The 18,226-nt window shown below is 45.1% G+C and overlaps 1 protein-coding gene across 1 annotated transcript in view; it reads right to left on the bottom strand.

The window, feature by feature from the left end:
- Sec14l1 (SEC14-like lipid binding 1) overlaps nucleotides 1-7,926 on the bottom strand; it is a 72,738-nt gene extending 64,812 nt beyond the window's left edge. The window contains exons 1-2 of the mRNA XM_013506067.1: nucleotides 7,808-7,926; nucleotides 5,330-5,422 (exon numbers count right to left, since the gene is read on the bottom strand). Of these exons, the coding sequence (XP_013361521.1) occupies nucleotides 5,330-5,392 (63 nt within the window). The 5' untranslated portion in view covers nucleotides 5,393-5,422; nucleotides 7,808-7,926. The remainder of the gene's footprint in view (nucleotides 1-5,329; nucleotides 5,423-7,807) is intronic.
- Nucleotides 7,927-18,226: the final 10,300 nt, after the last annotated feature.

Raw genomic sequence — 18,226 nt, forward strand, 5'->3', positions numbered from 1 at the left:
TATACTGAAAGAGGTTAGTAAATTGGCTTTTTTTTTTGGTTTTTCTCCGGTACCGGGAACCGAACTCACGACCTTGCGCATGCCAGGCAGGCGCTTTTGCCGCTGAGCTAAATCCCCAGCCCCAGTGCCTGAGTTTTTAAACCTGTGCTTCATCCTAGAAATTTCAAGATAAAACACTCCAACCAAGCACCTCAGAAGTATGTTTCCCATTCTAAGCGCCTAATCTGCGGGGCATATCCCAATGCCCAGTGAGACCATAATCTGTTTAAAGGCATAATCAGCTAGAGTGTCCTTCGCTGACTCATTTCTCCTCCTCAAAAGCCAGGAAAAGCAGCCTTGGGAAACACATCTGGCCGACACAAGAAGATCTAAAGACATCCTCACGGACAAGAACCTTCATAAAATGCTTCAGGATACAATTACTAGGAGGGGGAGAGAAGCATAGTATGAAAAACAACACTAAACTCAGCAATCAAATCTCTGCCACTAAATGTGCAAGTTTTAGCTCCTCAGTCTCAGATGCCTCAACCCTCAAAGCAGGGTTGAGCTCAGCAATTTCTCTAACTCATTGCCGCTCTAGCCTTCTGCTTCTGTGCCAACATCTAACAAAAGGAATACCCTGGGGTTTTTTGGGGTTTTTTTTGGAGGGGTGGTTTTTTCCAGTACCGGGAATTGAACTCACAACCTTGCGTTTGCCAGGCAGGCACTATGCCGCTGAGCTAAATCCCCAGCCCCACAAAAGGAATATCCTGAAATGCCGCAGGTGCCAGTTGAAAACCTCCATTTCGGTTTTACTTGCTTAAATACCATTCATTAATTCAAATGAGTTAATGAGAATTTGACTTTTAACGCTACTGATCCCAAAACAAACAGTAAATATGCATTAAATAATTCAGATGCAATTCATGTTTGACCCTACTGTTCACCTATTTGCATTAGGCTCTTTCTACTTCAATAATTTTCTGTCAATCCTAAATTATAATTAAATTTTTGTTCAAAAAAGAAGTCTAGCATGGTGGCACACACCCATAATCCAGCACTCGGGAGGCTGGGGCAGGGGGAATCATTGTGCGTTCAAGACCAGCCTGGGCTACCAAGAGTTCAAGGCCAGACTAAACTGCATAGCTAGACCCTGTCTCAGGGGGAAAAAAAAAAAAATGGGAGCATTAAGTTCGGTGAGTTCATTATCTCCCAGTCTTTCACCTCTTAGAACCCGTACAAATTAGGACTCTGATGCACCTATCCATTACTGCATACCTATTACCTGCCAAACACTCCTTTGACTTTGTGATGCCCTAGGATTTTTTTTTTTTTTTTTTTTGTGGTACCGGGGATTGAACTCATGATCTTGCACTTGCCAGGCAGGTGCTTATGCCACTGAGCTATTTCCCCAGCCCGCCCTAGGATTATTGAAGCACACTTTTTAGGGTTCTCACAAATATGTCAAAGCTATAGCTCTGTCTTCACTTGAACTGTGTACTTTGTTCCTCACAGTGAATAATGAACTAAAAAGGACATTTCCAAGTAACTCTAATACACTACTGTTTTTCCTCAATGAGAAAAAAATAAAACAAAAATGTTGAGGATGTTACACTACACAATTACTTTCAGAAAAAGGGACAAATTACACCATTCAAAAATCATAACTTGGGGGCTGGGGATTTAGCTCAGCGGCACAAAGCCTGCCTGGCAAGCACAAGGTCATGAGTTCAATTCCCGGTACCAGAAAAAAATAAAAATCATAACTGCTACCGCCGGGCATGGTGGTGCATACCTGTAATCCTAGCACTCGGGAGGGCTGAGGCAGGAGGATCATTGTGAGTTCGAGACCAGCCTGGGCTACAAAGTGAGCTCAAGGCCAGCCTGAACTGCATAGCGAGACCCTGTCTCAAAAAGATAAAAAGAAAAAAAAATCATAACTGCTTAACAGATATTCTAGTTTTGGAAGGAGAAAGGTAACATATTTCATTTTCAGATTAAAAAATATTTTCTAACAATTCAAGAGGAAATTAACCACTGCTTAAAATAAAAATTTGCAAATGGCTTAATTTTACAAGACTGAGGTCAGTTCAGAATGTGAATTTTGAATTCTTTTGTAAATCAGTGCATAAAATTTGTAATTAATTGGCTGGGGGGAAAAAGACCTCAAAATTTGCAGCAAAGGAAATGAAGTGCTAAACATTATACAATGAAAATCTCTCTTTTTTTAAACCTAGTGCTGGGATAAGAGAACCAACTTTTGAACTATAGTATTCAGGCTGCCTCCAGATTTTTAAATCATACTTAAGGTTTTAGAAACTATGGCCAGCGGGCTCCTAGTGCCTATCTCTCCCAGAGGGCAGACGAGACTCTGCTCCACAGGACACCTGCTTCTCTGCCCTATCAGATACCTCTTCCTCCACTCTCCACAGCCTGCAGAAATGAACAAAGGTCAGGCAAGCCCCCCAGGGAGCCCTCTGACACACACACACACACACACACACACACACACCCCGCCCAGTCCAGGGGAAGAAGTGAACCAGATTGAGGTTCTCACAAATGTGAACTAGGAAATGTGACCAGAACAGGTCACCTAGAAACTGAGAAGAACACAACAAGAAATGCCACAAAGTTGAACCAGAGCCAGAAGGGCTTCGGCCAGCTGAGAAAGCACATGAGCTGAAGCCACAGGGGAGGGGAATCGCAAGTGAACAGAGAAGCCAATTGGTGGCAGGACAAAAAGGCTCTGGGAATGGAGTGTGACAGGGCACCACTGGGTGAAGTTCCAGGGACAACTGCCGCAGGAGCCCCCAGAGCTGCCAGGAACCACCCTCCACTGCCAGGCTCCAGCCTGGCCCAGCTGAAATTCCTACACTTTTGTGTGATTTCTATCATATCACATGTGCTGCCACTAACAAACCTCCCTTTCAAACTGGCTGCAGTGCGTCTTCACTCCACACAATCAAAGCCGAATCTACACAAAGCATGTAGACAGGAAACCACCCTCCTGCTAAAGTCATTGCATAGAACACAGGGCAACCTTATATATTTAAAGGAAAGGCAGAACTGGTTTTTTTTGTTGTTGTTTTTTGTGGGGGTTTTTTGTCTTTTTGAGACAGGGTCTCACTATTGCAGTTCAGGCTGGTTTTGAGCTCACTTTGTAGCCTAGGCTGGCCTCAAATTCGCAGCAATCCTCCTGCCTCAACCTCCTGAGCCCTGGGATTACAGACGTGCACCACCACACCCAGCCCAAGGCAGAACTGTTTTTAAGAAATATCCATATCCCACACACAAACAAGGCTCACAGCTCACAGGGAAGGGGTACAAAGAAACTTTTTGGCTAAAGGATGTAAACATGTTCTGTCTTAAAGGCATAGTTGATGACTCTTGTTAAAGCTGATTAGACTACACAGCTAGTAACTGACCATTTCACTGTATGCAAATTTTACTTCAACTTAAAAGTAGTCAAACTTCCCCTTGTCCCATTGAAAGGATTTGAATTTTTTTCTCTTTTGTGATGCTAGGGATACAGCCCAGGGCCTGTACGTGCTAGGCCAGTGCTCTACCACTGAGCTACACCTCTAGCCCATTATTTTGTTTTTCAAGGCTTTATTGATCTTAGCCGGGCGTGGTGGAGCATGCCTATAATCCCAGCACTTGGGAGGCTGAGGCAGGAGGATCGCTGCAAGTTCAAGACCAGCATGGGCTACAAAGTGACTTCAAGGCCCGCCTGAACTGCATAGCAAGACCCGTGTCCAAAAAAAAAAAAAAAAAAAAAAAGACTATTGATCTTGGCCAGATGTGGTGGGGCACGCCTGTAATCCCGGCACTGGGTAGGCAGAGGCAGGAGGATCATTCCAAGTTCGAGACCAGCCTGGGCTACAAAGTGAGCTCAAGGCCAGCCTGAACTGCATAGTGAGACCCTGTCTCAAAAAGCCAAAAAAAAAAAAAAAAAAAGACTGTATTGATCTAGACAAAGCTCATAAATATAACACTAAGCTTAAGCAGTCACATCTAGACCACCTGAGTTTCTATTTATATAAAGAACAGAAATAGGTAAGAGTCAACTTTGGTGTGAGAACACAAGATCTAGGCTCACTTGGAAAGGGGGGTAAGGGCTGGGAACACAGTGCCATGGCGGAACAACAGTTTGGAAAGGGTGGGAAGCAGGAACCCAAAGGCACAGAACAGGAATTCTTTTTTTTTTTTTTTTTCTTTCTTTGGTTTTTCTCCATTACCGGGAACCGAACTCACGACCTTGCGCTTGCCAGGCAGGCGCTTTGCCGCTGAGCTAAATCCCCAGCCCCAGGAATTCTTAATAGGCTCACAGGCTGCTCATGCTCTGCCCCCCAATCTTAGCACTAGTAACACAAGTATGTGTTCTGATAACATGTATGTTACTGATAGATGCACTTTTCCTGTATGATCATATATATAGTGGTGTCTCGGTTCACAAACTTAATTAATTCTTTCCATGATTCTGGTCCCAAACCAAGTTAGACAAGAACCAAAGCAAGTTTTTCCATAAGATCAGCAATGAACTTAACCCACTGAATTTGATTTAGAGATGATAGATACAGATAGATGGATATCTCCTTAGTAATAACACAAAAGGGGAAGAATATCCTATAACAGTTTAAAAGTGATTGGAAAAGGTTTGTTTTTTTTCTCTAGTAAAATATTTTTCGGCCAAATTCTTCAGGTAAGTAATTTTAAAAAGACCTTAGTTCCCCGTTTGTGGAATTCTAAATTGACTCATGGGTCAATTATTAAGTGGAAACTCATTCAGAGTGGGTTAATAGTTCAAGTAAAACTCCATCCTACAATGCTCAGTTCTGAGACACCCATTGTGAATTCACCTGTAACCAAAGTACTCTTCCAAACTAGCAGCAAAAGCAAGAAACCACACTTCATAGCCCTTTGTTACTTTAACAAAGAAAAACAATGAGCTGGGTGTAGTAGTGCACGCCTGCAATCCCAGGATTTGGGAAGCTGAGGCAGGAGGATCACCATGAATTTAAAGGTCAGCCTACACTACAAAGTGAGACCCTGTCTCAAAGAAAAACAGCAAAATTCACAGGAAGTATTTAGTCATAATCCCACTTCTGTGTTTTAAAAAGGAGCATTAACACAAATCCACACATTACTCTGATATGCACTTTTTAAAAACTGCAGATTTTGATTATCAGAGGCTTATATTTTAAAAACACATTACATACTCTAGATACAGCTCATAAACCTAAGAGTAGAATTAAGTGAAGTAATAGAGACAAACAATGAATATAAGTTTACAGATAATCAAAGTCTAACACTGAAAAAAATAAGAGTAAAGTGAAATATGGATACTTACAGCCATAATTAATTCAAAAGGGTGTTTATACACCCTCACGGGTGACTGGTATTTCTGCACCATGATTGCAGTATGACAGCAATCCTCTCACACCTGCAAAATAATACACATATGTGATAAATAAGCAGGATACAGGAAAAAATTAAATCTGCATTAACATATCATACCACCTTCTACGGTGAAAACAGGCCCACAATGCACTACACAAAAATCAAAATCAATCCGGGCGTGGTGGTTCATGCCTGTAATCCTAGCACTCCAGAGGCTGAGGCAGGAGGATCACTGTGAGTTCAAGCCCAGCTTGAAGTGCATAGTGAAACCCTGTCTCAAAAAGACAAAAAAAACAATCAAAAGACATACTGAAGGGGGCTGGGGATTTAGCTCAGCGGCACAGCGCCTGCCTGGCAAGCACAAGGTCGTGAGTTCGATTCCCGGTACCAGAAAAAAACCAACACCAAAAAAAAAAAAAACCATGATACTGAAATATCCAAGCGCAGGGGGAGGTAATAAAATAACTAAAAACCAGTGAAAAAAGCCCAAGTGGAATGAGGGAAAGCAAACTGGTCTAAGGACAGAGGCCTCAATCCCCCTCAACGCAGCTCTGGTCCTCAGCAATAGGACCTGGTACAGTCCAGCTATAAAGTGTTAGAGTTCTATTATTCTAATCACTTTCTCATGAACAGTTTATACTAAGAGCCAAATAAAAATGGTAACACATTAAGATATTAGCTCTGAAAAATACTCAAAAATGAAAGTAGAGAAAAAACTATTGTCTCAAATTATGGAATTCGCCTCTAAAGCTAGCTTCACAGAGAACTGTTGTTTCTTGTTCTCTGCATCAGAGACTGTCTTCAAATAGGGAGGCAAGCACCTTGGATAAAGGGGCTCCCTGTAATTACTGCCTCTGGCAGCAGTGATGGTTGTAAGTCAACCGTTCCCCTGCTCATGCCTACCGTACAGAAACACTTCTGAAACTACATAATCACTCTCCAGTGTCAGTCTACGCGGATTCTTCTGAAAACACACACTTGCGTATGGAGTCACCTGAGACTCTTGTTTATTTTAAAATGAGGAAGGAAAAAACAAAAACAAAAAGAGGAACAGATTAAATCCAGTGAGCCTACCTGTCCTGCTGAGGATAATTTTTTTTTTTTTTTTGGTACCAGGAATTGAACTCAGGACCTTGTGCTTGCCAGGCAGGCACTTGTGCTGCTGAGTATAATCATTAAGAGTATTATTTTAGGACTGGGGGTACAGCTCAGTGGCATAAGCACCGGCCTGGCAAGCGCAAGTTCCTGAGTTCAATCCCCGGTGCCGCAAAAAAAAAAAAAAAAGTATTATTTTATGCTGAATATGGTTAAGAGAATATTCAAACGTACAAAACTGAATATCCTCAAGGATCCTAACCAAAGTCTAGCTGTAAAAAAAAAAGAAAAAGATAATGTATTTCATTTTACAAAACTGTTATCTGTATTACTGTATTTTTATAATGTTTACTTTAAACTGATCTGCAACTTGCTCTATACCTCTCAGGCAGTAGCAGATTATGCTGGAAAACAACTATCCCACAGTCAGAAAACGGCTAAGGAATAACTGAGCGACTTTGAGCAAACCACTTTTCTTCCCTAATCCCGTCTGTGAAAACCGAAGTTTGGAACTGTGGATCTTGAAACACTTCCCGCTCTAGCATGGTAAATGAAAATCACAGCGAAACTCCAAGCTGTCCTCCAAACTCGACTCAAAGCCTACATTAATCTTGATTCTGGGGCTGACACGTCCTGGTGCGCCGGGACCAGGTTCTGTTTACATTTGCCAACCCTACAAATGCTGGTGCACAGTGGGAATCTAGTAAGATTTTCAAATTTTAATTGGGAAAATTAATTTTAAGGTATGTCCTAGATAACACGATGGCCCGGTACAGACAGGGGTAGGAAAAGAACGCAAGAACGCGTGATGCTCGCTTAAGAAACTGTAACATCCATTCCGGATTCCACTGCGTGGCGGAGCCCAAAGAGCCTACATTGTAGAACCTGCTAATTCACCAGCTTCTCGGAACCCGGGCCAGTTCCCAGCTTCGGATGCTCAGGTTCAGATAAACACCCTGCGCGGGCATCCGGAGTGACCAAGACCAAGTGGCATCCAGAACCTGGGCTGCCCCTATTTCAAAACCTAGCAAGGACCAGACAACTCCCCGGGGGACAACTCCCCGCAGGCTCAGGGGCTCCGGAGGGGTCCTGAGCGGCCGACGGTGGCGGCGGGCCGGCACTGGCGGCGGACCCCAACTATTCCCGCGGCAAGGGGCTCCTAAGAATGGGGGCCGACAGGGCGCGGTGGGTGCGAGGGCCCGCTCCAGCTTGTGCTTGGGGCCGGCAGCACTGCTGAGCTGCCGGGAGAGTCAGGGGGCCGCGCGGGGGGCACCGGGCCGGCGGGCGGGGACCAGGGGCGCATTCGGAGCCCGCCGCGGCGACGCGCGCCTACCTCGTGTCAGAAAGGCCGAGCCGGGGACTCGGGGTGGCGGCGGGCCCTCATGCTGGCGGCTCCGCGGTGTCCTCGCCGTTCCACAGTTCGGCAGCCGCCACTAAACCGCCGGTTCGGGGGAGGGGGGCTGGGACCAGAGCAAAGAGGGGCGCGGCGAGGGCTCGAATGGTTGTTACGGTGACGGGGAGGGCGGGGCCGAGCGCCGGAAGGAGTGCGCGTGCGCAGACGCGGCCGACTAGGTGGAGGCGGGAGCCGGTGGGGGTTGTTAAGAAGGGGGAGGGGTAACAACTGGGCTGGATCCGAACTGCGCAAGCGCATCTCCAGAGGGCGTGGGAGAAGCTCTGGAGGACGTCCGCTCTGAGGCACCTGGGCTCAGGCCAGAGACCCCGCCAGAGGGCCCGTGGCTCCTCCCAGTTGTGCGTCATGGGGCGGGGTCATAGCAATGGGGCGGGCTCGCGGGGAGCGGGTAGGGGTGGCGCGAGACACAAAGGGCTGAAATCCAGACCGCGGATGTGGGACCGGAAAGTCTGAGAGCTGACCGAATACCATGGCCCTGGCGTTCTGCTACCGCCCAGGGCTCTTCTGCCTCTGGAGAGTCCCCCTGAGCGCCCTCATTTTTTGTTTCAGTGCACTGACCATAGTGTCACAGGCAGATGGAGAGGAAGCAAAGACGGGGCTGGGGAGGGACTGCGCCGAGCCCAAGGGCGTCTTTGTCAGCCTTCTGGACGTGTCTGGTAGAGGGAGGCTGCGATGGAACGGAGACACGAAGCGTGGGTCTTCTGAGCCGCTGTGGAGTCTCGAGTTTCAGCAGGAGAGCATCAGTCCCGGCTCCATTGTAAAAACCTGTGTCATGACACATTGAGACATGGCAGGGGTCCATAAGAGGGGTCACCTGGCACGTCCACCCACACAGCGAAGCTGTTTCCATGACCAACATACAGTTTCTCCGTCAATGTCACTGTTGTTCCGTTCACATTAGTCACCGGAGGTGGCTGTACATTTGAGGCAGCCATTGCACAGAACATTTTTGGAACTGTTTTGGAATTTCCTTCAGGGCCTGTTTACCAGGCACACAAGCAAATCATTCATTACTTGATCTCATCTTATTTTTCTACTCAAACCATCATTTTCCAGCTTGATCACGCGCATTATTTACTAAACTTATTCTGGCTGACTTTTGCCTGTGTACAGATCATATTCATCTTCAAAAGATGCTTTGAAAAAGAGACAGCTCAGGTATGATGAGCCTCCTGCTAGCCTGAACAACAGTATCCATTGAAATGGTCTTGCGGAAAAATTAACCTCCGCTGAGTCCCTTAACATGTGTTTACAAGAAATAGAGGACAGAGGAACACGCTAAATGACACCATGGAAAACAATCCAAAAAGTGTCCTAAAACAAATAATAAAAGAAACTGGGAAATTTATTGAGCCATACACTTATGATTTATATTTTTCTATGTATATTATCTTTCAATTTTTTTTTTTTTTTTTTTTTTTGTTGTTGTTGTTTTTCTTTGGTTTTTTTCCAGTACCAGGAATTGAACTCACGACCTCGCGCTTGCCAGGCAAGTGCTGTGCCACTGAGCTAAATCCCCAGCCCCTTATCTTTCAAATTTTAAAGAAAAAACACAAATCATCAGCCTATTGAAATATATGAACTTTATTTCCATCTAGATTTGAACAAATAAAATAGTAAAAAAAAATTTTTTAAACATATTTGATGCTAGGGATTGAACCCAGAGTCTTCTCACAGGGCTACATCCCCAACCCTTTTTTTTATTTTTTTATTTTTTTGTCTTTTTGAGACAGGTGTCGATATGCAGCTCAGGCTGGCCTTGAGCTCACTTTGTAGCCCAGGCTGGTCTCAAACTCCCAAGGATCCTCCTGCCTCAGCCTCCCCAGTGCTGGGATTACGGGAGTGTGCCGCCACGCCTGACCCAACCCCTTTCTTTTAAAACTTTCAGACAGGGTCCCACTAAATTTTCCAGGCTGGATACAACATGTAATCCTGCCTCACCCTCCCAGAATGCAGGAATTACAGTAATGGGGCCCCACACCTGGCTTAATAAAAATAACTTTAAACAGGCTCATGTAAGCATTATTTGAACAAATAATAGTATTAAGAAATTATTACTGATTCTTGAGATAATGTAATAGAATTATATCTAGTATTCCTTAAAGAAGACTTTAGTTGGAGATGTAGCTCCAACTAGCTTTAACTGGAGATATTTGAGCCCCAGCACCACATAAAAATATTAAACAAGACCGGGTGTGGAGGCGCATATCTGTAATCCCAGCACTCAGGAGGCTGAGGCAGGAGGATTGTTGCAAATCTTAGACCAGCCTAGGCTACAAAGTGAGTTCAGGACCAGCCTGAACTGCATAACAACACCTTGTCTCAAAAAGATTAAAAAAAAAAAAATTTAAACAAACTTTGTCTTTCAGGAATATACACTGAAATATTTTTGGGTGAAATGATACAACAATGCATGAGATTACCTTCAAAATAATTCAGATGGAGTAAGAGACATGAAAGTATAGATGAGCCAGCATTGGCCACAAGTTGATAACTGTTCATTATACTATTCTTTCCACTTTTGAATATGCTTGAAATTATCCATGCAAAAAGGTTTTGAAGAAAAAAGACATTTATTGCTACCAAAGTGAAAAACGCAAGATAAAATTACAAAAGAGATATTTTTCAAAAAGTCTTAGCCAGGCGTGGTGGTGCATGCCTGTAATCCCAGCACTTGGGAGGCTGAGATAGGAGGATCATTGTGAGTTCGAGGCCAGCCTGGGCTACAAAGTGAGTTCAAGGCCAGCCTGAACTGCATAGTGAGACCCTGTCTCAAAAAAGACCCAAAAAATTTTTTAAAAATATGAGAAATTTAAAAAAAATAAAAATAAAAAATCTTCAACAATATCTGTGTCTCTGAAATACATGAGCAAGGGGACTGGGGATTTAGCTCGGCAGCACAGTGCCTGCCTGGCAAACACGAGGTCGTGAGTTCGATTCCTGGTACCAGAAAAAAAAAAAAAAAAAAAAAAAGGAATATATGAACAATTTCTTGGCGGTGGGGTTCTTTTTTTAAAACAGGGTTTCACTATGCAGTTCAGGTTGTGTTGAACTCACATTGTAGCCCAGGGTGGCCTCAAACTCACAACGACCCTCCCGCCTCAGGCTCCCAGGTGCTAGGATTACAGGCGTGCGCAATCATGACCAACTTAGATGTAGAACTTTTGACACTTTTCTTTTTTTCTTTCTTTCTTTTTTGGGAGGGTGGTGGTAGTAATGGTGGTGTTGGTGTTAGACACTGAGCCCAGGGCCTCAAGCATGCTAAGTAGTTGATCTACCACTGAGCTACACTTGTGTCCCCTGTTTGATAAACAATCAATTTTATTGGGCTGGTATCCCATATCTATAAGAATTTTTAAAGAAGCTGGGTGTGGTGGCTCACGCCTGTAATCCCAGCACTGGGGAGGCTGAGGCAGGAGGATCCTTGTGAGCTTGAGACCAGCCTGGGCTACAAAGTGAGCTCAAGGCCAGCCTGAACTGCACAGAGAGACCCTGTCTCAAAAAGACAAAAAAAAAAAAAAAAATTTTTACAGATCAGTGTGCCCTGGAATTACATGAAGAGACCCAGTCCTTATGGTCTTCCCACATATGCGTGGAGCTCTCACTATGGGTCAGCCACTGTGAGGCATAAGGTTGGCTGTGGCACGAATGGGGGCAAAGGGATGTGTGCTGAGATCAGGTTTGGCTGCCAGTGTCCAAACCCCAAAGTAAGAGTGATGAAAAGAAGTTTAGGTGCCTTTCCTGTGAATGAGGTCCAGGGCTGGTAAGGTACCCCCATGATCACTGTCAACTGCTGTAACCTACTGTAACCACAGCCACCTACCAAACCAAAGCTAGGGTGGCAAAAAACAAAACAAAGCTAAGGTGGCCAGTTATACTGAGGACACTCTTGGTGTCTCAGAAGCTAGGGTCTAAGCAGTTTATTCCAGGTTTGGGTGTTGTGGCTCCAGAGCTCAAGGCAGGGATCTCAAAGGATGGGGCCAACCATTGTTCAGGCCTGGAGGACAGACACAATGAGGTCTTGAGTCAAGATAAGTAATCAGCTGTTTGATAAATGAGCTCTTTGCCTAGGAAGAGCAATCTGTCAGACTGGGTGTGGGGTTATTGCCAAAACGAGCAATTTTTTTTTGGAATAAGTTCTTTTCTATGAATTTTCTGAAACAAATAGGGATTAAACTATTGGTTTATGGTCTCATCTCCCTGAACAAGAATCTGGATCAAATAGTTGCACAGGAGATCTTAGACCTCAGTCCTGACACTTAAATGATGTGGTGCAGGTGTCTCATTATTGGGGACATAATGAGTTCATTATTGGGAACTCCTTCTGTCTTGCTGCTTTGCTATTATCTTCTATCTTGAGTTAGATGGTAAGAAGAGGTACCGGAGAAAAAGCAAAAAAAAAAAAAAAAAAAAAAAAAGAAGATGGTAAGAAGAACGGATGAAGGTAAAACCTCCTGCTTTGCAGATTGCTTCCTTGTAGGTAGGGTGTGTGTGTACACAGACTCGTCAAGATTCAGGAGCAAGCCAGGCGTGGTGGCACACTCCTGTAATCCAGCACTCGGGAGGCTGAGGCAGGAGGATCGGTCTGATTTTGAGACCAGCCTGGGCTACAAAGTGAGCTCAAGGCCAGCCTGAGCTGCATGGCTAGACCCTGTCTCAAAAAAACAAAAAAAAAAAAAAAAAAAAAAAAATTCAGGAACAGAGGACAGACCACTGAGAGTTGAGGAAGAAATGGACACCAGAAAGGTGGGGTGAAAACTCAGTCAATAGGATGAAATACAATCTCCTTACAAAAAGAAGAAGCAAGGGGCTAGGGATTTAGCTCAGTGGCACAGCGCCTGCCTGGCAAGCGCAAGGTTGTGAGTTCGATTCCCAGTACTGGGGGGGGGGAGAAAAAGCAACAGGGGGCGGGGATATAGCTCAGTAGCACAAGTGCCTGCCTGGCAAGCACAAGGCCCTGAGTTTGATTTCCAGTACTGAAGAAGAAAAAGAAAAAGAGGGGGCTGGGGATTTAGCTCAGTGGCACAGTGCCTGCCTGGCAAGTGCGAGGTCGTGAGTTCGAGTCCTGGTACCGGAAGAAAACCCAAAAAAAAAAGAAAAAGAAAAAGAAGCAGCCTAAGAATTGTCTGCGGGTTGCAAAAGTTGCTCCTATCTCTATTCTTGGGCTAATCGTGTCATCTGTGGGCAGGAAAAGGTGGAATTAATGCTGTGCAAGTCCCTCCACCAAGCCTGTGAATGGCATCAGGTATCAGGCAGAGGGAGAACAGGATTGATGGGTGAGCAGCCTTGCAGCAGAGACAAGAGCCCTGTGCTTTCACCTGTAATGGCCTGCCTCCTCCCATTCCCTTGCTAGTAGTATTATTGTGGGAGGACTCCTAAACATCTTGAGTATACCCATAACTTAATGAATATTCTTTTTTTTTTTCACATAGAGATTAAAACCAGGACCTTTGCACTGAGCTACATCCCCACCCACCCCCCGTTTCAGACAGGGTTTCACTAAGTCTCTAAGTTGCCCAGACTGGGCTCAAATTTGTGATTTTCCTGCCTCAGCCTCTGGGTGCTGGGATTACAAGTATGTGCTATAGCACTCAGCTTGATCAGCACTTTTATTGGTTAACTTTTTTTTTGTTTTAAATTGGTTAACTCTTTACCAGCCTGCTGCCACCTCTTGCCTGGCAGATGGAAGTCCCAGTGGACACTGTGAAAAGCTCCCACTTGTCAGGTGACTGTGGGGTAGAGGCCAAGGATTCTCTAGGTTCCAGTATCCACAGCAAGACACTCCGACTCCTGTGGGTTGCTGAGCTGAGTCACCTGTTAGGAGCCTGAATCAGAAGCTGTCATCTATTTGGTCACCTCTGGCTGCTCATACCCACATGGGCACCAGCATGAGAGGACAGGAAGCACTAAGGCACGTGACATCATCCCCAACAGGGTTAACCTGAGTTGGGGACGTTATTACTGGTTTCTCAGTCACATCCTCCCCATTGCTCTTAGTGCAGGGGTGGAGTCATTTCAAGGACAGCCTGGGAAGTTGGTGGCACCAGAGCATTAGGGCTAGGGTCACTACAGGATAGACGCTGGAAATGAATGTTGGTCTAACTAAAATTTCAGCCTCCAGAGCACAACCTCTTGACTACCACAGCAAAAGAACAGGAGACAAGCCTGAACTTCCCTTTGAGTGATGCTAAGAGTCGGGGGTCAACTATTTAGATAAGCTACCCCAGAGCCACTCCGGAAAAGACCATTTTCCCACTTGATGGTAAAGGAGTTAAAAGCAGCCTTGCAAAGCGTGACAGAGCCTCCTGACATGGGCCATCTGGCAAGGTTTCCAGACTGGAAAAGTACTGAAAATGTAGGTTACCCTACAGGCACAATTTCCTAATTGAACCCTGGCAGTAATCCACGGGCCTTGAGCTAATACGGTGCATCATTCCCAAGCTGGGAAAACTTGGGGCCAAGAAGCCAGCTCTGCAAGCGTTATCACTTAGCTTCACATATTTCTAAAATACTTCATTTCAGTCTAAAGAGGAAAACTTCTATAAGGCCAGTATTTTCCCTGCTTAAAAGTGCCAGCAGAATTCTCTTTCAAAAACACAAATATGGCCGGGCATGGTGGCACACGCTTGTAATTCCAGCACTTGGGAAGCTGAGGCAGGAGGACCGTTGTGAGTTTGAGACCAGCCTGGGTTACAAAGTGAGCTCAAGGCCAGCCTGAACTGCATAGTGAGACCTTGTCCCAAAAAGACAAACAAACAAAAACAAATCAAAAACACAAAAATGAACTCATTCCCTTGTTCCAAACAATGCTGACCAGGGAACGAAATTCAAGCTTCAAAGCCAGCTATTCAAAGTCTATAAATCTTATCCCCAACTGTCCTTTGTCCAGAATGATTTTATTTTCACCTCTACTCTATTTTTTTCACATATTCATTCCTTTTTCAATTCAATGAACATTGGTTTAACACTTTACCTTAACTCAGACACCATGTTAAGCACCAGAGCATAAGAAGATAACAGATGAGAGGAGAGATCTGGACTGGGTGTGTAGCTCAGTGGTAGAGCCTTTGCCTAGCATGCAGGAGGCCCTAGATTTGATCCCCAGCAATGCAAAACTAACTTAAAAGCAGACTTTTCCTTAAGGTATTCAGCCTACACTGTAGGACACACAAACGGTTAAAAGCCAGGATGTCAAGTTCTAGAGCAGCCCACACTGCTACTCTCTGAAGCTTTTTCTTCCACCTCTTCCACAGGCGCATGCACTTGCCACTTCCATTATATGGTGTGTCGCCTTAAATTAGACTGACTGAGTCAGCACTGGGTCTGTCTCTTCTGGGATATCACAAGTTGCTTGAGTATTGAGACCATAGCCACTCATTTCCTTCTAACTTTTCATAACGTGTGATATTTTTAAGAATCCCATTAAATATCAGTTGGGTTGAACTGAATGAGCCTTCAATTAAGCCTTTATTCTGAGTGCATTCAACAAGTCTCCCCATCACAAGGACTGAGTGGAAGCACCCTTAGACATAATGCTCTGTCTACCCCACCCCACCCCCACCTTTAGTCAGCTCTTTGTACATTGCATCACCAAGCAAGGACATTAAGCGTGGGGAAGTGGCTCTGTTTAAGCAGAGAATTTCTGCAGTGGGAGGCATATTGCACATCTGATGAGGTTTACGGTAACAAAAGAAGACCCAAAGTGTTTTAGCTTCCAGCTCAGAGAACTGAAAATAGCCAACCCAAGCACTGGTCATTTTAGCTGGTGGTTTGTGTTGTAATATGCAGTCCTCATTTTGCCAGCTCTGGTGCTGCCTGTGTGATGCTGTTTTTTGCATGCTGATAGGGACCTAGGAATGCAAATCCAGCAGGAGGCTGGGCAGCACTGCTGCTGGTTGGAGGTAGAGCTGGACTTGTTTCTTCTAATGGACCTCAACGAGGGAATACAGCACTGAAGTGACAGACCAAAAGCCACATAAACAAAGAGGATGAGGGGCATAAAAAACAGCATTCCGACACCGGGCGTGGTGGCGCAAGCCTGTAATCCCAGCACTTGGAAGGCTGAGGCAGGAGGATTGTTGTGAGTGCAAAGCCAGCCTGGACTACAAAGTGAGCTCAAGGCCAACCTGAACTGCATAGTGAGACCCTGTCTCAAAAAGACAAAACAAAAAACAAACAAACAAAAAACCCAGCATCCCCCTGGGTGTGGTGGCACACGCCTGTAATCCCAGCACTTGGAAGCCTGAGGCAGGAGGATTGTTGTGAGTTCAAAGCCAGCCTGGACTATAAAGTGAGCTCAAGTCCAGCCTGAACTGCATAGCAAGACGCTGTCTCAAAAAAAAGACAAAGAAAAAAAAAAAAAAAAAAAAACATCATCCCATTGGGCCTAGTGGCACACTTCTGTAATTGTAGCAGTCTGGGTAGCTGGGACACGAGAATCACATATTTGAGCACAGCCTGGGCAACTCAGCAACTTAGCAAAAGACCCTGTCTCAAAAGAAAATAATTTAAAAGGGCTGCAAATGTAGCTGAGTACAAAGGTCCTGGGTTCAGTCCCTAGCACTGCAGGAAGAAAAAAAAAAAAAGCAGATCCTGCATTTGATTAATTAAAGCAATGTCCAAAGACAGACTATGAAGGACACCTTCAGTACTGTGGACAGAGATTGGACCACCAGGGCACACACCAAGGCCATCGGAGGCCAGCACCCTCCCACTTCACAAGGATGAAAGACAGGACAACGCAGGCTCGAAATCTCCTCCAGTTTCAGTTCCATCCCTTATTTGGGGGCATCCCACAGGCAGGTGTCCTATGGCTCTGCCCCTGAAGGTTCTACATATGCAGGGTGTCTTCCTACCAAGAGGCGCACATTTGTTCATTTTACAGCTTGAGACAATTCCATCTCCACTCCCTGCCCACCCGAGTGGTCCCTACATGCCTGATTGTGTGGTCTCCATAGCCCAAGGCAGCTTTTAGAGTTTTTCTCTTTTACAGGCAAAAAAGAATTTTTTAAAATTGGAATTTGATGTCAGGAAAGATATCTCACCGGGTTGTGAATCTCGGATAAGAAAATGTTCTTTTGTTTTTTGTTTTTTAAGACAGGGTCTCACTCTGCAGTACAGGCTGGCCTTGAACTCACTATGTAGCCCAGGCTGGTCTCGAACTCACAGCGATCGTCCTGCCTCAGCCTCCTGTGTGCTGGGATTACAGGCAAGCACCACCAGGCCCAGCTCAGATAAGAAAATGTGTATGAAAACTTTTTGTAAATACCTCCCACAGCCAAGAATCCTCCTGTTCTGCCTCCAGAGAGTTCTGTGTGCAAAGATTATTATTATCATCCTGCCTACACTTCTCATTGGATACTATCCTCTATTTTTAGATAAATCCTTTCCCTATCTTATGTTTTCCCCAAAGAGAAAAATTACTTGAAATTTGTTTAAAAGACCAATGGGGAAATATAACTAAAAGACCAATCTTCATATGTGCAGCTCTTGATACAGAGAGGCTAACAAGCTACTGGGGTCTTTCTTGGTAACTACCTTCCACTAATTATTTGCTGCATGGACTTCCAAGGGCACAGGGGCTGCGACAGGAATCAGTCATCTCGCTTAGTGGGACACCATAGTCTGTGACCCTCCAAAGTCAGACAGTACATTCAACCTTAAAGGACTAAAGTGTCAATGTGTAACTTGACCTAGAAGTGCCCATGACTGTCAGCTCTGCTTCCCGCGACAGGCCCTGGTCCAGTGCTGTGCTCATGCCAACACACAACCTCCAGCTTCCTGCAGGACATTTGTTACTTGGGAGCTTCCCTGTGCTCCAGAAATGTATAACCACACTAACACAAAACCAGAACCCATGTGACCTTCCTCTGTACCCCGAGGATATAAGGATCCTCTCTGAACTTTCCCCATGGCAAGGAACAGGAGTGTACCCTGCAAAGCTCAGTAAGTACCCATAGTTGGGGCATTGGCGCCCTACGACTGCTTTAAAACATCAGCCCAAACTGGGTGGTGTAAAGCAATGGAAAGGTACTCTTTCACAGGCTCCTTCACAGAAGAAGCCCTACCCAGCCTCTGGCAGCGGTAGGTGTCCTTGGCTTGTGGTCACATCACTGTAGTCTTTCTTGCCTTCTTCCTTGTGTCTCCCTGTGCCAAATTTCTTTCTCTTCTTCCCTCTTCCCTCTTTCCTCTTTCTTTCTCTCTTCCTTTCTTTCTATCTCTCCCTCTCTCATGGGGGACTGAAACCAGGGCCTTTGTACTGAGCTATATCCAAGACCTTTTTAATTTTTATTTTGAGACAGGGCTTCACTAAGTCACAAAGCTACCCATATTGGGCTTGAA

Source organism: Chinchilla lanigera, unplaced genomic scaffold (assembly GCF_000276665.1).
Source record: "Chinchilla lanigera isolate Chin_1 unplaced genomic scaffold, ChiLan1.0 scaffold00105, whole genome shotgun sequence".
Classification (NCBI taxonomy): domain Eukaryota; kingdom Metazoa; phylum Chordata; class Mammalia; order Rodentia; family Chinchillidae; genus Chinchilla; species Chinchilla lanigera.